We start from the raw sequence: 25,239 nt of genomic DNA on the forward strand, positions 1-25,239 counted from the left end.
AAATACTAGGAAGCTGTCCCAAAATAAATGTTTTCATGTTTTTACTTATATTCTAGCAATTTCCCATCTCATTTTTTTCATGTCCCTGAATCATGTTGTTCGCTGATACTTTTAAACATTGCACAATGTTTGAGCTCTTTCAGGCCACCATACTTTTGCTAGATACCTGCTTTCCATTTGCAGGTGCTCACTGAAGGATAGCACAGCAGTGAAGTGAAAATGGATGTTAACTCAATTTCCCTGTGGTTCCCAGAATAGCTGATTGCTTTGCTACAGACACCGCAGCACAGGACAAGTGGCACGGTCATTTTATTCTTTAAGCCCATTCTTTGAATGCTGCCTCATAAACCTCTTGCCTCATTCCCATATTTCCCCACAGAGGTCTCACTGTTTCCCTAGTAACAGAACAGACTTTGAAAATTTGTGAAAGTCTTAAACACTTGTCACTACATTATATTCAAATACCCCAGAGAGACCAGAGGGAGCACTCAACAGGAAAAACCACGGCATTCTTTGGGTTAGCACTGCTAGGAAATAAGGCAGAAGAGGGTCTGCCATAAATCATTGTGAGATCCCCCCAGAGTGCTGCATCCAGCTCTGAGAGCCCCAACACAAGACAGAAAGCTGCTGAAGTGAGTTCAGAGTGTGGGCACGGAGGTGCTCAGAGGGCTGGAGCAGCTCTCCTGTGAGGACAGGCTGGGAGAGCTGGGGCTGTTCCCCCTGCAGGAGAAAAAGGATCCAGGGAGACTTTACAGCACCTAAAGGGGGCTACAAAAAGCTGTGACAAGAGCAATTGGTGCTAGGACAAGGAAGAATGGCTTTAAATTGAAAGAGGGCAGGTTTGGATTAGATGTAAGGCAGAAGTTCTTTACTGGGAGGGTGGTGAGGCACTGGCACAGGTTGCCCAGAGAAGCTGTGGATGTCCCATCCCTGGAAGTGTTCATGGTTGGCTGGGACATTGTACAATGTGGTGTAGGGAAAATTGTCCCTATGCATGGCAGGGGATTGGAACTTGATGATCTGCAAGGCCCCTTCCACTCCAAACTGTTCTCTGATAAATGTAATCTAGTGCATCCCTGAGCTTTCTGCTACCAGCCTTTTCTGAGTGATATCCCCCACTCACAGACTAGAACTGCTCTTTCTTATGAGCTGCAATACCTGATGATCAAGATCAACCAGTTAATTACAGTAATTGCAAAACTAGCTTGATACATTTCTAGTAAGGCGACAAGAAACTGCTAGTTTGAAATACAACTTTATTTTTTTAATCAATATGCAATCTACAAAATGTTATTACAAGATTATCAGCATGATCTCTTTGCACTTATACTGACAAAAGACCCAAATAAAATTATAGTTTCCATTAGAAGTAACAGCACTGCTTCAGAGTTATCAAAATTATTGCTAAGAACTACTAACTGCAGCAGTTAGTTACTGTGTTAAGTAACAAAAAGACAAATAAATGCAAAATAGGAGTATGGACACCAATACCGCAGCAAAGAAGTCTGCCAGGTAAAATAAACACAACCGAAAGTAACATGTGAAAACATGTGTTCAGATGTAAAATACTTTTGGACAATTCATACAGAATCTGGAGGAAAACAAAGCCGGGAGCATGAGGATGACAGTGGCTTGGTATCAAGCTCAGTGGAGTGCATCATCATCCTCATTTCTTGAGAGTTTCTACCCAGGGGCAACCCAGAACCTTTGTTCCCCATCTCTGCAAAGCTTCAGCTGTGGCATCCAATAACACCTCTTTTCTTACCTTTTGTGCTCTCTTCTGGTTGGAATAAGCAGGCATTGCAGGTTTCTTACTTACTGACATAAAAAAATCATCTACAGACCATTACCACTATTCCTTTCTTCTTTTTTTTGCCTTTTATTCTTAGAGACTTTGATGCAGATCTCATTTTATCAGTTAAAAGACTTCTATTAACTTCAATGGGTGTTTGAATCCAAAATAACATCAAGTACCATTTACCTGGAGTAATACAATTAGTATGAGAAAGATGAATGCAACGATAAAGTTTGTCGGTTTCAGCAAATACGACACTTTGTAAGTAAGGCAAACACACTATAAAAATAGTTGTTCTCATTGATTTCTGTTTTAAATACAAAATCTCCCAAACCCTGCTGGTCCTTTGTGAAGGAAACACAGATAACATCTAAACACTGCTCTGAAGTAAATGTTAGTGAAATGTCAGCATCTGAAGTGACCCAGGCAGTTGGAAGCATTTCAGTGGCTGCAGGCGCTCGCTGCGGGAGGCAGAGATCAGACACGTGTGAATCCTGGCTCCTCACATGGTGCCAACACCTCATGGGTTATTTAAAGCTCCAGTCCTTCTGCTAGCTGGACACTGCTTATGCATCACAACAGCTTATAGCAACTGTTCCTCATCTCCATTGCCCTTCCCAAAATTACAATTAGACTACTTGTAGCCTAAAGAATTCAGAGCCTGCATGTTTGGTCAGTATCAGCTGCTGATACTACCAGTAGTAAGGCTAATTTTAAGAAAACTGCAGCTAACGTTCTTGGGAAATGTTACCAATGAGTCTTAAAGTTAAGAATATTTGGTCAGTAAGTTATGCTCCAGACAACACAGAAGAAAGGAGAAGCCTGGTTATTTCTGGTTTGGCATGTTGCAATATAATAGGAAGTTGGAATTTGATGGCGGGGAAAAAAGTCAGACAACCCAAATTTTCTTTCATTAAACTGCAGCCTATTTTTAAATATTCTGACATCAAGGCATATGAACATCAGTGTGAGACTGAACAGGGCAATTATTCAATCTCAGGCTGCACTAATTGTCAGTTTAAACTGAAAGCCATGTATTAAACAGAGTAACTTTCTTTCAGTGTAGCAGTATTTCTGTGGAGTTAATTCCCTGTTATCCTGATCCAACTCTGATTAAAGCTAATCACGAGTCTTGCAAGCCTCAAATGAAAATCCAGGGGTTTTGCAATACAGATAAAGCTGTGGCTTAACCTTTTTATGCTACTGAGTTCAGTAAGTCTGAATGATCATTTGCACCATAACACCTTAATACAACTCTCCAGCAGGAATGGTGACTTATAAGGTGGTCATTTATTATTTAAGCCACTCACTGCAAACAGTAGCTCGTATCTTGAAGGCTACCCAGGCTCCTCAAACACATTCTGAGACACAGCAGACACCTGAGAGCATAAGAGCAGCCAAAGCTTCTGCAGGGACTGTAACACCACCAGGTACCCAGTGCCCAGGAGGTGAGTGCTGTGAATGGAGATCCTAAGATGACAGAGAGATGGAATAGAGATATTCAAATTCCTCCTTCTTAAAAACAGAAAGATAGGGGCCAGCTGGGTGAGACAGGCTTTGGAGAGCAACCACTGTTAACAGGTTTACTGAATTAGCTGTTTAATGCCAATCAAAACAAGTCAGCCCCAGACAAAGGTAACTGCAGGTAATTGCAATGCATATTTTGCTTCCTCTACCTCACTGAGCAAAGAGGTTAATAAATATTGTAGCTGTAGTACAGCCATGGACTTCAGCAAACTGCAGAGCTTGCCATGTCACCAAGTATAAACACTTTGCCCTGGTGGCAACACTGTGCCCCTTAGTTCAGCTGAGCAGAATATAAACCAAAATTAAATATTAATAAAACACACCAAACATGACTTGAAGGTGCTAATGGCTTCTCAAGTCAAAACACAGACAGAGGAGGCAGCAGCTGAGACATATTTGGATCACTACTATAGTCCAACGCTTGCTTAGATTTATAACAATATAATCTGCTAATAAAAAGGGATATATAGAGAAGCCCAAATACCATAATAGTCTATTTGGGGCTTTGGCAATGCAATACCCATAAAAAACCTGCCCTCAGGACTTACTGTAGAATCTATTAGCCATTTCATTCTCAGCTTCTGGATGGGGAGAAAAGTTTATTGTGATGAACTAGGTTCATATTATGGTCTTCTGTTTCCTCAGACTGGTAATTTTCTCTGTGTATATCCCACATATTTCTACTTTTGGGGAATACCATTAATCTGTATTTTTACACAGTGTTCATATAAACAGTTACAAGCTATACAAAATATAAAGTGAGGCAGTGCATTCCTATATTTTTGTTCTCCACTAATTTTAGTTTGAAGTAAGGCTAATTTTAGGAAAACTGCAGCCAAAAAAAAAAAAAAAAAGAGTATCATGGGCATTTTTAACGTTTATTATATTGTTTCAGACATAGGAATTGCAGCCTGCAGAAAATGGCAAAGGGGATAATGGTTGAAGGGAAGTATTAAAACCTTTCCCTAAAGGCCAATTGTTTGTGGAAAACACAATTAACACATTGACATTGGTGATTAGTAGCTCAGGCTGCCTGATGAAGCATCACAGCTTCATGTCTCTTGTGACAGTCCATTCCTGCATTACTTCCCCATGGAAAATGCCTTTAGAGCCAGGAGCATGAAAACATCTCCCTTTCCATGCATGTAAAAGTTACTCAAAGCCACAGCTCCTGCAGTTTCCATACCAACATCTGGAGCTTGCATCCTAAAGGAGACACAGAGCTAACAGCAGCAACCAGTCTTTTCTCCAGTTTGTGGGGGCAAGCCTCCTCTGGTGTAAATTCTCCAAGCCTCATCAGATGAAATGGCCCTGGACTGATTTACACTCACTGAGAATCCACCCCTTACCTCACTTGCTGCAGCAGTGAAAAGGAACTCTAATGCTGGCACAGAAACTTCAATCACATCTGCCATACGGGGTTTTTTGCCCAAGAGATTACTTTGAGTGAACCTAAAAAGTGCTGAGGAGGGAACAGTTGCAGCCACAGAAGAATAAAGAGTATTATTATGCAGAGGACCCTTTTTCACAATGAAATCACCCAATTTCCAAGTCATTAATTAAGGCTCTTGTTGAGAATATTACTTGGACTTGTTCTACACACATACATCAAGGAGAGCCAAAACATGAGGGACTTTAGTTTTCAAACAGCACTAAAAAATGTAATTGGTCCTTCTGGACCTTACACAGGTGCTGATAGATCATGAGTTTTTATTAGCAAATATTACACGCCCAAATGACATGAACCTTTTGAGTAGTGCCATTGGGTTTCAGTAGGGAGAGTGAGATCATTCCCCAGTCACACAACAGGAAAACAATACATTAGAATCAGTCAGAGAAGTGCTCACATCCTCCTGCTCTGACAAGGAGACCTTGCTCATACCAGGACTCCCATGACAGGAAATTTACTTGAATGCAGGCCAGTCCAATGAGCACTGATTTACAGACTCAAACCCATAAGCACTAAAAAAAAATTCAATGACCATGTTTACCCTAAACTAGGTCACTGCCCTTCTTCTAACAATAGAATTTCCTATGGAAATTGATTCCTACTAATATCCTGTGACAGTGCCTCCTGTCCTCTTTCATTGCATTAGGCAGTTGCCAGCCTTATCTGGGTCTTCTCCATCAAGCCTAATCCACTTCTTTTCAATTTCAACCTGCAGGTAGGAAGCAAAAAACAGCAGGTAGAGTTAGCAAATAATTGGACACGGAAAGTGTGAACTGCAGCAACAGCATGAAAAAAAGCTTTGACACAAAATCAAAATATTTCCAGACCCAACAGATTTCAAAACCACTACTCCCAAAAATAGCTCAAATGAGGAAAAAAAAAAAACAAGCTGCATTCATAGTTCTAGTTTTCAGTCTCATCTTTGATCAGACAAGGAATTATTATTTAATGATTCTTTTGCTCAAAGTCATTATCAAAAGATATGCAAGATATGTTTCGAATACAAAGCAAATATGCTTTTCAAATACTGCATGGGGGAGCAGGGAGGGAGAAGAGGAGGAAAACATGGAAAGCTTAGCTCTGAGAATACCTGGCAGCTGTAAAAAGCTTTCTGAACCACGTGTTTCTGGGGCTGCAGGTCGCTCTCTATGCCCAGGGACTTCACTTCTGTTCCTGAGGCACAGGTGTCATGGACAACAAACTGGACAGTAGCAAATGGGTACCAGTCAGATGGGATCTCCTGGTCTGATCCCAGTTCCAGTTTGTAAGACAGGCTGTGTGGGTGATCCAAACCTTTGGGAAGAAAAAGAAAACCACCACACTATTAGTGAATTATCTTTTCTTTGTTTAGGTTCATCTCCTAGCAAGAGAGCACAGCTTTACCTTTTATAAACACAGAGCTGTTGTTTAATACACGGTTATTCTATCTGTAATCTTTTGCTATTTGGGCATAAGGTGGCCCCTTGTTCATTTTCTGTCTGCTTCAGCACACTTGTCACAGTCATTGCAATTTCACAAATTAATTTGCACAAGATTTACCAGATCCTTTCAGCTTCTTATTGAGGGGATGTTACAAATGTAGGGCTTTGTTGCTAAATTCAAACTATTTGATGGAATCTCAGTTTTCCCTTAAAAATGCATTTCCTACTCTGACAGAAAAATAAAAACTGGAAGGTCCCAGTGTAGAGATGCTGCAGAGATGCACAGGGCAGAGACGCTGTCCTGTGTCCAATAACCCCCTTTCCAGAGCTCTGTGCCGTAGAAATTTTACTGCAGTGCTTATTTCAAGTGCTACAGCTATCTAGTGTACCATCATTTATTACACTATGTCCACAGCAGGAAGATAAAGGTGCAGCTCAGAGTGCTGCTCAAACAAGATACATCCCACCTGCCAGGATAAAGGCTACCTGGAGTCCCTGTCTGCTTGGGAAAAGAACATACCCCATTTCTTCAAAAAACAAAAAAAAAAGTACTGCTAAAATAACTGTGATGTAATAAAGCAGAGTCATTAAGGATTTGTGCAGCATATTCTGAATTACTTTAATCATCCTAGGGATGATCCTAAGGATCACTTTCTTCAGCGTTTCTTACATGTGGCAATGATAAGGGCAAGTACTTCTCCTGGCACACAGGAACACAGGGTGAAAGCTGCTTCCCAAAGCCATTGGAGTCAGCAGACTGACTGTGTGTGTGAAAGCAGGATAATTTAATATAATGAAAAGAATCCTCTCCAAATTCTCCAGGGCAAAACATAGCAATTCTGCATTTCTCCTTCTCTCCAGGATTTTAATCACCAGCATGGATAACTAACTATGCTTTGGCTGCAGGCAGGGGAAAAAAATTAAAAAGAAGAAGAAAAAGGATTGCCTGTATTTTGTCAAAGGCAAGCCTGGCAGTGTATATTTGGTTTTCATCCATTACACTGAATGGAATCTTGAAGTTCAGGGAAAAATGTCCCATTCTTTATGCACTGACTTCCCCCAGTGACAGGAATCAATTCTGTTACAGAATAAAGGAAATACTGAAGATGGAGTTAACATTAACTGAGCTTTATCCATCCCCTGGGGAAAATCATGCTAATATTCCACATCCACAGGCTCACAGGCATTTTGTAAGGCAGAAATAAATAAAAAGGCTGCATCTCCATTGCTCCTAGGAGCCTTGGGCTGGGTGCCTGTCTGTGCTGCAGGTTTTTCCTGTAACATGACACAGCCCTCTGGGCACAGCTCAGGAGAGGGTCCTGCAGGGCACTGGAGCACAAGGATCCCCAGTTTGCAAGGAGTGCCATGCCAGGGGCAGGCAGCACACGGCTGATGTCTCAGGACAATAACACAAAACACAGAGACAAGTACAACTGTGACATCAGGGACTTTATTGTGGAAATGGAGGAGGGAACAGAGTCAGAAATAAGGATTACAGCCACCTGCCACTGTCTTGAGAATGAAAGTGGAGCACAGAACAAGCTTGAGGAGGAGATGGTGTTCATCACTCGCGTGCCCTGGGACAGGCAGATCTCTGCACCTCTGTGATGTGAGCCTTGTCCATGACCTGCTGCTGGTCACCTCTTGCTGTGCCCAAGGCCATTTCTGCTGCACTAACACTCTCTTGGTCCTCAGTCCCTCTTCCAGTCTGCCTGGGCATGGTGGGATGAGCCTCTGTTGATGGAACCTCTCCATCCTTGACTCCTCCATCATCCCAGCAACAGGACACCATGAGGAACATCCTGTTAGAGCCACACTGCAAGATGTCATCCCATCTGAACCGTGCTCCTTTTGGCTCCCAGGACCTGCTCCCCTTTCCCATGGTGGTGCCAGGATGCAGCTTGGCAACACACAACTTACCTGCCCTGCTCTTTGTGCAGTTTCCTGGGTTGGGCTGCACAGACTCTGCACAGTGCCAGCCACAAGTGGAGCATCCTGGGGAGGACAGCAGGAATGGCAGCACCAAGATGCCATGGCATGTCCTGGCCAGGAAAAAGGCCAAGCACTCTGGGGCTGTGGTTAACCAAGGATCTGAGGAAAAAGAGTTTGCTGCTTGTAGTTATTTTGTGGTAGAAGGCAACAAGCATACATCTAAGGGTTTTTGGAGATCAAATTCAGAATCTTCTTTGGGTTTTCTGGGAGAGAGGCCTATGAAGAAACAAATAGCAATGGGAATTGTCTAGAAACTATTCTGTCTTCTGAGAAATGGAATCCAGAAATAATCACAGCTTGGAATTTTCCTGGGCAGATATTGGACGGTAAATGTTGGATAATCCAGATGTCCACTTGAATCCAGGCACAGATGAGCCATACCTCTTGGGCTGTTGCTGAAAGTTTCCCTGCTAGACATGGCATAGTTGTGATTCAGGACTATCCAGAGAAACCTCTGGGTTTATATTCCAGCTGGCTGACAGCCACGAGGTGGTCTTGGTGTTGGGAATTCTGGGGTGCTTCCTTTTCCTTAGATGGTAACCTGCAAAGGCAGAGACAACAGGTTTGGGATTTGGATAAGGATAACCCCTTGGTCCTCTGGAGCAGATTCCATTGGACCTTTTTGCCTATTCCTAAAACACAGGGTTCCCCCAGCCCATCTGCCTCTTGCACCAACACCAATGTCAAAGGGAAGTACTCACCCCTTCACTGGTGGAGAAGTTCTGTCACTGCTGGGCTGTGCTGGGAGCACAGAGCAACTTCTTCCCATCAGCTGTCAGATGACAAAGTGACTGACCAGCTTTCTGGAAGGCTCTGAACATCCCCCCAGTTTTCACCTAAAACTGAGAAGTTATTTCCATCTCTGCTCCATGAAACCACTGCTTCCCAGGCCTTGTGTCACACTGGAGTTGGAAGAAGAAAGCGAGGCTGTGTGTAGATGATCCTTTTGCAAAAGAAACTGTAATGCTGAAAAAGCCAGGTGTTGGCCAGGAGGAGAGAAAAGGTGGTGCTGTAGAGAGACAGGTGGGTTGGAGCAGGCACAGTGTGGCATATTCAGAGCCCTGACATATTCAAGATGACACATTCAAGCCCAGCTATCCAAAATGTGGCCCAGCAGGCACTGTCAACACATGACCACCTGGACTGATGAAATCAAACCACTCCTGAGAGGCAACCAGAAAAATCTAGGGAGATTACTGAACTTTTACTATCTAATTATGGGACAGAAACCCTGCAGTTTAGGCGTCTATGCAACTTGTTAAGACTTCTGTGAATTGAGAGATTTTAGTCTGCCCAAATGTGAAAATCTGGCTCTTGTTTCCTCAAAGAATTACAAACTCTTGCTCTCTGTCTCCAAGGAATACCAATGAAAAAGCCAAAACAAATAAACAAAAGATCAGTAGAACTATGAAACTAGATTCCATATATCATTTAGAATTCAAAAAGCATTTCAAAAGCAATTAATAATCTAACTTTGCATTTATGGCCCTTTTTCACCTGTGTAAGTAGCATTCAACCAACCTTGATCTGAGAAAGACTCATGAAGCAAAGCACTTTAAGCCAAAATAATGTACTGGGGTTATCTTAGTTATGTAATAATTCTAGTTTTGCCACAATAGGTCCAGTTCTAAAACTCTTACTTTGAACATGAAAACATAAACAATTACTAAGGACAGATTTACAGACATGAGGGTTGTTAGAAGTTAGTAGCTCCTGCAGCTATCTCTAAATGGGTGCATTTCTCCAGCCTGCTGGGAGAAGGGCATAGGGAACAGGGGAGTGGGACAGTGCCACCACCAAGCCCCAGCTCACGGTGGTGCCAGTGCCAGGAGGAGGTGGCTGGGCAGGGATGGAGCCCCCCTGACAAAGCCATGGCTTTGAGTTTCCACCTGGGCAGTTTAGAAGACAAGAAAAGCAGCACCTGGAGGTTCCTGGGAGCCACATCACCTCCCACAGCAGAGTCCCTGCACAGATGCTGTAACAAGGCTGCCAGCAGCCACAACCTCCAGTCTGCTGTCTTGTTTAGGACCTGCTTCCTCAGTGGCTCCATGATGCAGAATGAAAGAAGAAATAATCAGCTGAAGAACTGTTGCTTTACACAACGGCTCAAGGATGGAGGATTTCTCCTAGCAGGAAAAATCACAGGGCTCAAATTTACACAGCAAGTGATTAGAGCACAGTGCTTTGCAGTTTAGTCTCTCCCTTGCTCCCTGGGAAGCAGCTGACACAGCTTCTCCACTGCAAAGTCTGGCCCCAGTACTGTGCTAAAATCATAACATCTTCTGCACTTCCTCACACTAAGCCCCAGTTTCACAAACACAGACTCAAATTGCAGAAATTTCACTGGATCAGCCCTTCAAAAATTTTTTCCTTGTTTTCCTTTTTTTAAAAATAATGCTAAAATTCTGACTCCAAATATAACATCTATATATCTGAATAGGCACAGGCAGCTTTTAAAAGTCTGCTGTTTCTTGCAGCTCCTACTGACTTCACTTGGCCAGCACTTTTCCAAAAAAACACTTCAGGAGAATCCAGTGGATATTAACATATTTCAATGTCCATAAATGGAGCCACAATATAACTGTAAGCAACCTTTCCTTTTCCCTTCCTTTTTTAAAATTTTATTTTAAGAAGCCTTGGACAAAGGCTTTTTGAAAGCAAAGTCCTCAGCATATTTTTCCGCTGGCAGTAAACACATTATGAAAGTTTACATATTTCTGTTAGTTTGACTGTCTCCAGACTTTTGGCAAGCCTTGGGACAACTCTATTTTTAAACTCTTAACTGTGTACAGAGCACTTGATATAGAGGCTTAAAATTTGACTGGGCAGTATTACTACCGAAATGTTTTTTTCGAATGCATGAACATTTCACAGAGACAAATGATTCTGCAGATCTCAGCTAGAGGAATTATTCAAATGTCAGAAGTTTAAGCTACTGGTGGAAAATAATGTAGAGTTGTGAGATGCCTCAAAAAAAAAAAAAAACCAGTTCTTCCTTTCAAATAAATTAAATCTGAAGTTAACTGTGCACATCAAATCTTCAGGTGAAAGAACTGCAGGAAATTCGTAAGACAGAATCTTCTTTAAAATTTTCTAAACTGCTGACTTGATTTTACAGAAACCTACATTAAATAGCAAAGAATACTAAAAGGTACCCAAACAGTCCTGCAAGCCTTGGGAAAACACATGGGTCCTAGCAACATGCTGCAAATCTCTGAAACCTGGAGCACAGGACAGGGATTTTGAAGACCCAAAGAATCTTCTTCTGCCTTCTCATTCTCCTACATCTCTCCACCACTCCTCTGCCCTCCCTGTCCATTTTTCAGTCTCCCCAGCCCATGCCCTTCACTTCCCTCTCTCTGTCATTGCTCTTCCCCCACCATTAGTCCTGTCTTAGCAGTAGAACGCCTGAAACTGAGACTTAAGAAGGTAAAATCTTTTCTGGACATTTTAAAGAGGCAGTTAGCCCAGACAGGATAACACAAGATCCATATGTTAGTAACATACACTTAACCCCTTTTTCAAAAGTACAGATTTTACAGATATTTTACATTAAATGCTTTAACAGGTGCCCTTGTCTTACACAGATCCCCAAAGCCTCAGGTACACATAATGCAGAGGATCAAGCAAAGGATCAAATGCCTTCACTCTGCAGAACTTGAAGCAGGATACTGTATTCCTCAAGAATTTTTATGCCTTTAGAAAAGTAGTATATGCCTTTAGAAAAGTAGTAGTATGACTAAAAATTGGAATTGTAAACCCAAATATTTATATTTTTTTCTTCTTCAAAAAGTCGTATTTTCACCTTTAAATTAAATTAAATACTTCCATATGTGCAATTAAAAATGTAGCTGTTTGTACTGCTACAAGTTTTCAGTGAGGTACCACCACCAGAAAGAAATGGGAATAAAGTGGGAGGAATTTTTTGTCAGTGCAGTTATTGCCATGAATGTACAATCTCAATGCACAAATCCATGAAAGAGGCAACAGAAACCAGCCTTGGCAAAAGCACAGCACTTCCTGCAGCAAATTTAACCACAGCACCTTCCAGTTCTGTATCATACCTACCATTTCTTAAATTATGCTAGAGAGCCAAGACCCAGCAGTGCCAATACCACCTTTTCTAGTAGCTGTGTGATATTTGGCTAATAAATCATTTCACCAACTTCTGCTTCCCACTCCACCCGTTGCCCAGCTGGTACACGGGAAGAATAAACCCTTCCCTCAGCCGTACTGCTACAGAGATTCACTCTGAATGATCAGCTTTGCTTCCATGACACCACACACTTGAAATGACTGACAGTACACCTGCTTCCATCAAATAAATTACGAAAACATGGTTTAAAGAAATTGGTAAGTCTAAAAGATTTTTTTCCAAAAAGATTATTCTGGCTTCTACCAACAGCATCCCACAGATAAAAACCCAAACCACAACAGCTGATGGAGGTACACAAGCACAAACCCAGTGAAGACACACACCCAAGCCCACGGCACAAATTATTTACTTGAATTTTTGTCTGGAAGCCTGTCAATCTTCCACACCACAGCCCTGTAGGCACTCTCATATTTTGCTGTTCCAACCGAGACTTGGATTACGGGGTCAGATTCAACCTCGTGCAAAGCCCCAAGGCATGCTCTCCTATTCATTTTGGCTTTTAGGGACTTCTGCCTTTGCAGGTTCATGGTCCAAAGTGCTTTGATCCACTGTGTGGGAACAGGAAAGCGTATCATAACATTTTCACAGTATTTCACAGAGGGTAAGCGTGTGGGGATGTGAGCAGTTGAGGCCATGTTGATGAAAGCCTGAAGTTCAATGTATGCCCCCTGAACCACCACTGCAGCCTTCACAGAGAAGGGAAGGTCTTGCCCATTGTAGCGCGTCCTGAAACGCATCAGTTCCAGCCTGCAGGCGTCCAGGGGTGTAAACTTAATAATCCGTGACTGCTCAAATTCCTGTGCTTTGACACAGTTATGGAAATGGCAGTCGAGAATCTCGATCCACTTCTTGTCCTGCTCCTTCTCAAAGTAACGCTCGTCCCTCTTCTGGAGCTCCAGGTCGTTCAGGGTTAGGAAACACTCGGCGCCACCGTTCACAAAACACAGGCAGTAAATGTGTGTGATGACTGCACTTTCCACGAGTTTTCCTTCTGCCTTAGTGACTTTCCCCCAAAAGTTATCCACTATTTCCAGAGTCATTTCCTGCTCTTCATAATTCCTCTTTTGTCTGGAAACAGTAGGAAGCTTCATGAGCTCCTCCTCGACCGTGGCGAGGAAATCGGTGAAGTCATTGTAGTCGGTGGTGCCCAGCTTCAACATCTGCTCCACCTCTGGCTCGTGGATCACCTCCACTTTGGGGTGGTACCTCCTCTTCTCCGTGTAAGACACGCACTCGATCTTCACAGTGTGGATTTTCCCTGAGACATTGTAGCTCTCCAGTTTGGGTTCGGACAGCTTGCACTGCGGCTGCAGCTGGAACTCCTTGAAAGGTTTCTCCAGGCCCTTTTCGTAATACATCTGCAGCACCCCTCCAGCCAGGACGCTCAGGTAAATGGGGCCCCACTGCCGAGATGACATCATGTTCTTCTTCTCAGGAATCCTCAGCATGAATGGCCACCCGTCTGATTTCTGGCTCCTGAAAAGGCTGCGTGGGATGGCGGGGCAGAGCTTGTGCCACGCGTGGCTGCTGGAGATGGGTGGGTTTTCCAGGGTCTCACAGCTGTCAGCTTGTAGGTGTTCAAGCCTCTCACAGATGTAACTGAAGGAGCCCTGGTTAAGACTTTTCTGATCATGACATGTTTCTTTGTCTCTAGGATGACACCCACTCCTGTCAAGCACTTTGTCCTTCCTGTGCATGCTGGCATTAGCTGGTGACATGCTGAGGGAGCTCCCTTCCTTCCAAAAAGGACTGGAAAAAGCACAGTCACTGTGGAAGTACGGGAAGTGTCCTGGAGCCAGCTCCTCGCAGCTTCCTGGTGGGTTAGGACTGCCTTCATCTGCTGATCTGGAGACCAAAGTCTTACCTGTGTGGTCATTAGGTGAGGGGCTCAAAGGAAGGCTGCTCGCTTTCTGCGAGGCCAGGGATGAGCATGTGCCAGGGGATGGAGAAGGGTTTGATGGCCATTCAGGGATGGGGTAAAGCATGTGAATCCCAGACTTTGGAATGCAGGGGTTTCCTGGGTAGTCTCTGGTAGGTGTAGTAAGTGGAGAGTTGCTGGGAGGTCCAGGACTCAGGTAGAAATCAACCACAGGAGATGAGAGCGGAGTGCTGCCTGTAGAGGATGGCCTGCTTGAAGAATCATGAACACTGCACAGGTTGAGCTTAAGGCCATTTGGTCTGGAGCTACTCTGATTGTCAACCAGTTTCTGAGGTGACTGGAAGAGAGGCTCATCATCAAAGGTGACCCAGTTTGCTGGATTTGGGGAACACATCTTGTAGGAAAACTTGAGGCACTTGCACAGCTCATCACCCACAAACCATCTATGGAGAAACAAAAAACATTATTCAAATCAAACTCTAATCACACAAAGCTCAAATTTGCAAGCAGTTCACAAATCCAGTGTATTTTGTTTAACATGTATAATCTGAGAAAGCTGTGTAGAAACTGATAAACTGCCTGTGAATCCCCACTGCTCTCCCAGGCTGGGGGTTGAAGGGAGTTCTAAGCTCTACAAGCTGTTCAGAGCATCTGATGCACAGAGTCTCTCAATCAGAGAGAGCAGAATGCCCCACAGCAGTACAGGACTGCTTGAATAATACTTTCAGCTTCATTATATACAACATAATACTATACAACTTATGCATCATTTCAAATATGGACAGATTTTTCCATGCCAGGCATCTGCTCTGGGTAAGGTTTCCCCTCCTTCCCAGCATTTTACTAAGAATGGTGCAGCTGTCTCCAAAAATAGAATCAGGAGGGAGAAAAGGGATTATTTTTTTGATGAAAAGCTGTAGCAATTGAGTGCTGATGGCAAAGGTACACATGCTGCTGTCATCAGGGCAGAAACCTGGATGCCTGCCTGACCTGGGCAGGAATCCCTTTACAGCAGTTCCTTCAACCCAGGCTTGCACTCTTAACTGGAAATGTTATAAGGAAGCATTGGAAAGGCATTAAACTTTTAAACAAGAAATTAGCCCAAAGGATGAGCAGTGCATTCCTGCTGAGGAGCAGACTGCAAGCCTGCACCGCAGACAAAACGCTGATGAAACACAAGTCAAGGCCAAGTTACAGCACTCACATCTGCCAAGCACTGAGTTGGCTGGTGGCCTGGAAAAAGGACAGGCCTTTAAACCAATTAATAAACTACACTTCATCAAACAAAGTGTCTTTGGTAAAAGGGCTCAGCTGGATGTCCTCTGAGCAGGACTGCAACCAGTAAATCATTAATCTTGCCTTCGTGGTTCTAAATTGTGCGCTGAAATTTAAATGCTCATTGCATCCTTATGCAGGGCATGTTGCCCCCTAAGTTTTTCCTCCCCACTGCTCCTGCCTGATGAGGGAGCAAGCAAAAAATTGCCAGCGCCTGAGGAGGAATGGAGTACAATGAAACAGCAGGGGGGCACATATAAACACGGCTCGTTTGATAGAAAGTTACTCTTGCTCTGTCAGAACACATCCACGTTTGCCTGAAAGCACAAGGAAGGCGGAGTTCACTGAGACAAAAACCACCTGCGTGGACATTACTCTGGTAATTAAGGTCAGCTAATGATGACTTGGAGCTATTGCCCTTCATGCACAGAGAGCCACAGTCAGGCTGTTTAATTGCACTACAGAATCACATAACCATAAAAGCCATTCTTTATCTGTAACTCGTAGAGAACAGTTCACTTCTAGACACGCTGCAGTTCAGCCAAGTGAAACTTGTGCTACAAGTGTCTATTTTTATCATTACTCCATTATTTCTGGGGCAGTTTGAAGCCAGTAAGAAAGTGCCACAAACTGTGGCACAATCAGCTCGCTCTGAGGCTGGCCAACAGAGAGCTCTCAACAGAGGGGGACTCTGCTCCTTCATTAGGTTCTGAACTCTCGACCTTTTTGTTCAGAAAAGCATTTGCACTATGCTAGTTATTTTATAAGCACTCTAATCACCACTTACAGAAGGAGAGAGAGAGAAAAGGAGCAAACAAGTACAAATTACTGTCATAGCTCAGACACACACAACTACCAGTGTGTCCTTCACCCACACAATCACTTCACCATAAAGCGCAGCAATGGAAAGAAAAATCACAGCTATTTGGTCTCTGACTTGGTCATCACTTTTTCCTCCCATATCACACCCTTCTCCTCCTCTCCCTCTGGTTGCCACCATGGCTCTTTCAGCATTAATTATTTCTAGGGCTGAAGTTTCAAAGGTTTCAGCCCTTTTTTCAAAGCCTCATTTGTTAGGAGCAGCTAATGCCATGCTGGCTGAGGGTGTGGCTTTTTCCTGGAACAGCTGGGACACTGGGGCAGCCTGGTGGACAAGAGAACATAAGGAAACAGCCTCAAAGGCTGCCACCAAAAACTCCTCTGGCATTTACAGGAGATAAGGGACGGCCAGAGAGAGAAATAAAACACGATGTGGATGGGAGAGAAGCCTTTCTCTGTGGAGGGGCTCTGGGGATGCTGCCACAACCCTCCCGTGTGACCACAGCCATGCTCAAGGGGAAATCACACAGCACTGAGATGCACCAATGGAAAAGAAACCATAAAATCAGGTGTTTACAATAAAGAACACATTTGCAGACTGTTTCCTTTTCTTGTTAGAAATGGAATTTTTCAGTGTCCCTTATTATTCCCAGATGTTCAGGGGGGTTTTTTCCCCCCAAGGTCTGTTACCATTCCCTTTTTAAAAATGCGATGTTGCAGATTATTTGGCAGGGGGGTTTTTTTCCCATTACAAAACAAAAAGATGTTTGAACTCCACCTGCCAAACATTTAACTTCAGTCAGTAAGTGTCAATGAAGAAAACCACTTTCCCAGATGGAAAAAAGTGGAAAAAACCACTTTCCTCTGCAGTCACAATGCCCTCGGTGTGCCTGTCAGAGGCTGCAGCTTTCAGCTCTTGTTGCTGTTGCAGTTATGTGGGAGATTTTTAAAAGAAAAAAATATGCCGATGATAATAAAAACACACATGCAACAAGTGTTGAAATAGATAGTTGAAATAAACAGGGGATACTGTTGCTCACTGATCCCAAAAAATGACTACTAGGAATGGAGGAAAAAAAGCCCAAACAGATTTTTACAAGCTGATTGGAGAATGTCATGCCAATACAAGGAAATGCAACCTCTTGTGTGTTAAGGGTAGCACTGCTCATCCAGTATTAAAAAAAAAATAAAAATCAGTCTTATGCTGCTTTACATCACTTGTTTTCTGATTCTTTTACATCTGCACAAAGCAATAAAATAATGCTTTCAATTTCTATTGTGTCCTAAACTGTGCTCCAAATTTCTTCCTATGAACTGGGACATTTTTCCTTGAAATCAAACTAAAATTCAGGCTTCAGGATAGATGTGTTTTCCCTCCAAAAAGCAAAGGTCCCCCATGGGACCCACATAAATGTAATCCAAATGCTTTGGGTAAAAGGAAAATGATACAAGATACCATTGATCACACATGTTAGTGGCCTGTGACATTTAAATTGCAAGCATGTGTGGTATCTTGTTCAGAGAGGAGGCAGGAAATACCATTTGTAGAATATTGAAACTGCCAGTAAAAAAAGGCTGGCTGAAATAACAGTTGATCCTAGGTGCATTAATTCCAGTGAACCCAAAATTCGCAATTCATTTCAATTCATCCTCTTCTGCCTGAAAACAATCTTCTCATTTATCAGATTAACACTCCCTCAGCATTTAATGAGCAGTCATTGCAGCTTAATTTCTTCATTTTAATACCTTGAGGATGGAAAGAAGAGAAATCCTATCCCATTATTGAGGGATTTCACAGGCTGTAGCTATCTCTGGGTCCTTTGTTGCTTCAGAAGTCCCAGATCAAATCTGCAGCAAAAACACGGCTCAATTTCCATGCCTTGCTGGGGGATATTGTTACCATTTCCTGCACTAATAATGACTCCCTGCTCACTCTGAGGTGCATCCCAAGGTGTTGGCTTTGGCACTTTTAACCCAGATGCAGCTGGGTGCTCAGGGTGTGCCATCAGCCATGTCCCCACCACGCTGTGACAGCACAGCCTCCTGTCACCTCCTGAACCACACAGTGCACAGCTGCACCCCCCGCACATCTCCCTCTCTTTAGAGGTCTTCCCTAAAATCTGGCACCAATTAAAACCCTCAATCACGTCCCCTGATGTTCAAACATAAAGGGTCTCTTAAAATATTGGAGGAGCTAAAGAGGAAGGTCAGGGAAACACCTCCCTTCTGCAAAGCACAAAGCAAGTAAATGCAGTGTTTTATAGACAGTACTCACACTCCCAACACACAGAAAAGCATAATTTTATATATATATTCCTTATTGCCTCTCTAGTTCCAGAGGCCATTGCAGCTCCAGAATTAAGCTACACATCCTGTAAACAAATTCCCTTTGGAACACCCAAGCACAAAATTTATGTGTGCCACTTGCTCAGCTGGGTAAACACCAGCCTCATTACTTGCTCACAGCTCAAAAAAAACCCCCAGATTCATCTACCTACAGTGTGACAAAAGAGTTAAATAACCCCTTCCAAATAAGCTGAGCTCTTCCCGTGAGCTGCTTTGTTTGTGGACAGTGCCTGGCCATTTTTATTTCCACCCTTCCAGAAAAACTATGGACCCCATACACTCTTACAAGTCAGTTTTATTTCCAGGAGCAAGGTTGTCTGTTGCACACAGGCCATGTAGAAATTTAATGCCAAGCTCTGCATCCTGTGCACGCTGTGGTGAGGCTGTCCCACAACCACACCACGAGTTGTTGGTTTTCTTTCCACAAACACCCAGAGAATCCTTCAAGCTTTTTGCCACAGAGTGCAAGAGTCCCTCAGGGAGGTACAAATTCTCTGCAGTTTAAGCAATAAAGCACATATGGTATATAAAACACCCGAAATGTTTCTAAGCCCTTGTGATATCCAAGTAAAACATGGCAGATTTATCTCTGTGTTTTACTGCCATATTCTTTGTGTCACTGTTTTGGTTATTACTTAAATCTGAAAGGAAAAAAAAAAAACCTTGAAGCACAACTTCTACATAAAATACTGCTTGATTTATGATGATTTGCCTCAAATTTTACTTTGATATTACATGTGGCTTCACTTCTATTTAACTCTGCTTTTTCTATCCTAGATACACATTAAAAAATACATCCAGTCTATATGTCTGAAATAAACATAAGCAAAAGCCACAGCTGATGGGACATAGGAATTTCTTGACATTTTCTTGTATTTGGGATATGAATTAAGCCTCCCACTGCATTACTCTTTTTAGAAAATAAGGAACTGGTGTAATAGTCAAAAATACACCGACTTCAAAGTGCAGTGTGACATTTTATTTACATTGCTCACTCTCTGGGGCATAGGCACAGCTGGGAGAAGTTCAGGGCTTGCAGCTAATCTGTTTAATTTGGAATTCCTTGCTCTTGGCCCCAAGAGCTGGAGGAATTGAGGGTTTCAGCTTTTGACAGTGTGCACGTCTCCAGAGCAAAGGCTGGCCCAGCTCCCTCAAGCTCTTCTCACTGTTGCTTGCTCCTGCCTGAAGGCACAAGCCTGAAAAAATTGACATTTTTCAGAGTATCAACACAGCCCATCACAACTCCCAAGCAGAGACAACACTCACTTTCCTTGATAGAGAAAAGGGTTGGGCAGAGGCTAAAACACTCCCCAGTGAGGAGGATGTCACAGGGTTTGGGGTGTGGGGCACTCCCCACCACCAGGTCACAGCACTGCTGCACACCAGGAGAGCATCCAGGATGCAGCCAGGGAGGGATCCCACAGGCACTGCGGGATGGAGGCCTGAAGAAATTCCAACTGCTCTGCCTCTCCATGCTTTAGAAGGCTGTGAGCTGATATGAGAGTCACAGCAGAGGGAAATCCTATGGGATGCTCCCAAATGGAGAATGAAAGAAAAGCAGCCAGAGTCACAACTCTGTTAACCTCTGCTCAGCTGTGCCTGCAGTGCATCATCCCCAAAGGAGCAACTCTCCTTGCTGAAAAGAGGAGGAGGCTGGATGGTGAGGATATCCACTGTATGTGAAAATTCAGCACAGCTACTCACAGCAATTCCCATCTTTGCCAGGGATAATCACTCTAACCTCAGCTGTTACACACTGTAAAAAAAACTCCTTTTCATGTGCAGATCCACTCTGGGAGTCCTTCCCTAACACTCAGATGTGAAGTCATTCCAAAGCTGCCAGGAAAAGACAACAAAACCTCATGCATGACTGGTCTTGTGTGTAACTCCATCAGCTTCAGCCACCCTTCCCAGGGACACGAGCCGTGATTCCCACACCCTCCCTCACCCCACAGTCACAGCACCACTGTGAGTCACATCAGCTTTGTCCTTCCCTGCTTCCCTAGTGGGGAACAGGAATCGAGGCAGAAAAGCTTAGAGACATTTACTGGAAGTGTCTGTATGATTTTATGGAGACAAACCAAAGGTATTTCCTAAAGGGATCGAGGGATTTTTACAAATCACGGCTGCACAGCCACCTGGGATTGCACCCTCATTCATCTCAGGGGGTTTTTGCAGAGCTTATCAGGAACATAACTTTAGGAATGAGATAACATAAAATAAATAGAATAAATTAAAAATAATGATTTTTAAAAATATATTTTAAAAAATAGAAACTAAAATAGAGACCCAGTGTATCTTTGCCATCAGGAAAGACACTGGAATGCCGACCTGAAGCTGCAAAAAGCAGCAGAGGCCCTCTGACCCCACAGGCCATCTCTCTCACCTGAGGGGAACTGTGAGGTTTCCTTCAGCAGGTCCTGCACTACCTGCTGAGACTCAGCCCATGTCCAGACCCCCTACAGAACACATAAACCAGCCAATGGAACAGCGTGGAGAAAGAATCAGGCAAAAATCAGCCTCCAGCTACCAAACATCCAAGGCTCACAGCTTGCAACAAGCACTTTCTAACATTAAAAAAAAAACAGTTTTCCCAAGCCACAGCTACATGTAACTGCTTTGTTTCAGGGAGATGAAATCACATCTTATATCACACCACAAAGTGCATAATTCTGGTACATAAAGAAGAGCCCCGGGTACACTTAGAACCTGTTTGGTTTTCCTTTTAACGTAACCAAAGTGATAAAAACCACCTTTGTCTCTGGCATATCTGTAAGAACAGCAAACAGCAGTACCCAGCACGAGTCTGAGCATCTTTCTTGAGCACATCGGTTCTGAGTTCTCAGTCAGTTCCTGCAGATGACATCCCAGCATTTTCCTGTTTCCTGGGCAGATTCCCCACCTCAGGAGGTGACAGACTGTCCCAGGTGTCACCAACACAGGACTAGTGACCTGTGGTTCTGGGCATCTTTGGCTGGAACAGGGAAGGCAGGACAGGGGGACCCTGCTCATGCCCCGTTTGCTGGCAAATGGGATGGCCAGGATATCCCTCAGGAGGACACAGCCTGCTATCAAAGACACTAGGAACAGTTTTACCAGCTCAAAATAGAACTGGATTAAATCCTGAGAACCACAAAATGGTTCTCTGTGTTTTAGTGAACATCTTTAACAGAAGAAAGCTCATTTTTCCTAGAAGAAATAACAAAAAGCCTGATGAAATCAATATTAACTACTCAGAGCTTTTACTCTCTTATTTTCTGGATATCACAGTGCCTTCTAAGACACATCACTTGTGTGCAAGAGGTGACTGCAAGGGGTGATGCAAGACATGATTGCATCTTCTCAAAGCAAAACAGTCACACATAGCAGTGTATTGTGAAAACTCCTTTGTTTTTTTAATGTTAGAAACGGCTCACTGCAAACCTGTAACCCTTAAAAAGCGTTTTTGCTGGAGGTTGGCTTTTGATCTGTGCTGTTGCACTTAATTTCTTCCCATTATCTGCATAGACAAGATAAGTAAATTATATTTAATTTTCTTATTTCACTGTGTTCCTGTCACATGTACACTTCCCACAGGGCCCACTCACACTGAGTTCCCTGGGTTAGTCCTGCTTCATCCTCTGAACCACACTCCTCCTCAGCACCACCACAGTCATGGCACAGCTTACACTCCACAGGCACATTTGGGAGAGCCAAGGGACAGCAGGGATTCATGTAAATTGTTTATTAACACCAGCTGCCATTTCACTGTACAGAACTTTGTTGGGTTCTTTTAATAATAATAATAATAATAAAAAAAATACTCTGGCCTAGAAGAGACAGGAAAATAAATCTATTTTTATTTGCACTACTCCTGCAGGTCACTAAGTTAATGGAATGTTACTGCTGAAGCAATTTTTTTAACTGTGTTTAGGAAACATGTTTTTATTAGGAAAGCACGCACGTCCCACAGAAGTGCTGTGGTCACAGCAGCTCTGCACAGGGCTCTGGCTCTCAACATCCCAAATCTCTCCCTCTCTTCTCCCCATGGGCAGAGACAGAGATTTATAATGGACTAAGAAGCAGCAGAAATGCAGTTATGGGTGGCTGTCCCACTTTAGTAACAGCAATTTTTTTTGTTGTTTTTTTTTAGGATTAAGCAGCTCTCTAGATAAAAAAAAAAAAAAAAAGCCTGAATACTTTGGCACACAGATCACATATCAAAATATTAAGCTGGCTGTGGACAGAAAGAAGTTTAAGTCTGGTTCTCTTGTAGTGTTTGCAGTGTCCAAGGGAAGGGAGGGATGAAATGCCACAAAGAACACACAGCACAGAAGAACACTTCAAAACTCTTGCCACTAATCTCAGAGTGAGTAATAAAAGGTAGGGGAGCTGACAGAAATACTGTATTTAGGAAAATCACTGAACAGCATAGCAGCCCCCCTTTTTATTTTAATTTACTTTTAGTTCTGAGTCAGTTTTTATATCTGCCCTTAAAACTGCTTCATGCCTTAGCGCCCAACAAACACCTGGCAGTACCTTCCTGGAATATTACCCATGACATAAGATTTGTGGAGGTCCTCTAGACATGAAAATTACTGTCTGGCAGCTGTCAGGAACATTTTCTGGCAGAGCAGCTCTCACCTGATCTGTGGGATACTCCCCTTGTCCCTGCTTTCAGGCCCTACAGGAATGCCAGCACTAAGGGGGAGATGTGCTGATTAAATCCTTGCTCGTTTGGATACAAGTACTGCTAATAGCAACTGATGACAGTCATGTCAGAAAGTGTAATTCCTAACACAGACACCAAAAAAATCCTCATTTGGGTTCCTCTCCAAAAGCCTTTTAAGACAGACACGTGGGCAGCCCGCTTTGCTGAAGGAGAAGACATCAGGTTATATTTATACCAACCAAAAGCAGAAGAAAAGGAGTGCTGGACTAGAAGGATCTTGTTTACCCAAACCCAAACTCTGCCCAGTTTTCATGCTGGAGTTAATGTCCACACACAGATTAATTTACAAACCCACATTAACCTGCTAGTCAGAGATCATCAACAAGCTGGGCCACTAAGTTTACAAACCCCAAAAACTTTGAAGTGATAGAAAATAACACTTGCTGCATATTCATGAGGGAGAAGGAAAACAATCAAAGCCCAGCATGAAGCAAGGACCTCATTCCTGCCTTGGGGCAGCTTTTCCCAGGGGTGTAATTTACAACTCCAGCATCAGGTAAATACAATCTCTGGCCTGTTGAAACGAATTACTCTAAAGCTCAGCCACAGCTGGTTACAGAGAGCAGGGCTGAGTTCTCCTCCTCTCACACACTGAGGAAAGGAGGCAGCTAATCTTTCCTCACAGCATTTTCTCCCCTTGCACAAATCAGACAACGCAAAGTGTTCCCTTCAGCTGCTGCTTTTTCTCCTTTCACAGCTACAGAAGAGTCTCGGTCCCCAGGCAGGGCAAAGCGAGTTAACACCAAAATGAACAGTTCATGTTTAAAAGCCTCAGGCTCCAAAACTTCTGTTCCCTCCTCCCCAGTCGGTCGTTACCACCATCCCGAAAAAAAGCTAAGTCCTGTTTGCAGAGAAATCAGTCGGGGTTTCTCCACCTCACAGCAAAAACACCGGGGAAACATAGAATTGTGAAACTTGGGTCCGGAGAACAGCTCAGTCAGCGGTTTTCTCGGCACCCTTGTTTCCCACAAATATCAGAACAGCTACACCTTTAAAAAAAACATTACTGCAAAGCCCCCCTTTGGTGAGCACTTACCTAAAGCCACAAAGGGGATATTTTCTACATTTTTTTTCTCGTTTACACTATCCTTAAAGCTCCATCCCTGGGGTCTGCACTAGAGGGACTCATGGTTCAAACATCCCAGCCCTGTGCAGAACATCCTCTGCATCCGCTCCGGGCGTTTTCCCAAAGCCCCCGCTGGATCTATGGGAGCGATTCCTGCAGCCACGCTTCCAAACACCCCGACCCTACGTGCATGCTTTAACATCATCAGCCGAACCGCTAAGAAAACATGAGAAAGGCTCCAGGAATTCAACTCACTTCGAGTATTAAAGAAAAACACTCCAGTCTCCTCCCTAAAACAAGGCAGAAGTCATGGGAATGAAATCCCGTAGGATGCCCGGCTCACAAATCCTCCCGATTTCCGCCGTGATTTAAAGTACCCAGGCAAAACCATCCCCTGGGCAACACCATCCCCTTTTCACCACTTGTACTGGAAAAGAAAAGCAAAGGAAGAGGGGGAAAGAGAAAGGGGGAAAGAGAAAAAGGAAAAGGGAAAAGAGGAGAGGAAAGGAAAGGAAAGGAAAGGAAAGGAAAGGAAAGGAAAGGAAAGGAAAATGAGGAAAAAAAAGAAATATAAAAAAAAAAAAGAAAAAGGAGCCGAATATTTTTGTTAAATGCATCATGTTCTTACACCAAAACAAAAGAGCCCCATCCGCCGGCCCGCTCCAAGGCAGAACTTCGTGGCTGCGCCTCAACTACCGGGAAAATTCCACTTCGGACCGAGTCCTCCCCGTGCCCCGCTGCTCCGGCCCGGCTGTCCCGGGGCAGAGCCGCTCCTCACCCGTTCCGGTCCCGTTCCGTGCCC

The 25,239-nt window shown here is 43.6% G+C and overlaps 1 protein-coding gene across 2 annotated transcripts; it reads right to left on the bottom strand.

Moving 5' to 3' along the window:
• Nucleotides 1-1,279: 1,279 nt before the first annotated feature.
• Nucleotides 1,280-25,117, bottom strand: STON1 (stonin 1). 2 transcript variants are annotated; one of them, XM_054290406.1, is made up of 4 exons: nucleotides 25,066-25,117; nucleotides 12,691-14,663; nucleotides 5,863-6,065; nucleotides 1,280-5,481 (listed from the first exon to the last, which is right to left on the bottom strand). In XM_054290406.1, exons 2-4 carry the CDS (start codon nucleotides 14,612-14,614, stop codon nucleotides 5,407-5,409), a joined length of 2,202 nt encoding a protein of 733 aa, XP_054146381.1. In that variant the 5' UTR covers nucleotides 14,615-14,663; nucleotides 25,066-25,117; the 3' UTR covers nucleotides 1,280-5,406. The 2 variants fall into 2 exon arrangements, with proteins under 2 accessions (XP_054146381.1, XP_054146380.1); XM_054290405.1 differs by lacking the exon at nucleotides 25,066-25,117 and adding an exon at nucleotides 24,408-24,558.
• Between the last annotated feature and the right edge of the window lie 122 nt (nucleotides 25,118-25,239).

Source organism: Melozone crissalis, unplaced genomic scaffold (genome assembly GCF_028551555.1).
Source record: "Melozone crissalis strain CALT ecotype California unplaced genomic scaffold, PUWL_Pcris_2 ptg000081l_1, whole genome shotgun sequence".
NCBI lineage: Eukaryota > Metazoa > Chordata > Aves > Passeriformes > Passerellidae > Melozone > Melozone crissalis.

Excerpts from the sequence above, each read along its gene's own strand:
- STON1 (XM_054290406.1), bottom strand. The coding sequence starts at position 14,614 with ATGTGTTCCCCAAATCCAGCAAACTGGGTCACCTTTGATGATGAGCCT. Across the intron at positions 6,066-12,690 it reads GCTTCCAGACAAAAATTCAA|GTTTGGATCACCCACACAGC; the intron begins GTAAATAATTTG and ends TTCTTCCCAAAG. Across the intron at positions 5,482-5,862 it reads AAGCTTTTTACAGCTGCCAG|GTTGAAATTGAAAAGAAGTG; the intron begins GTATTCTCAGAG and ends TCCTACCTGCAG.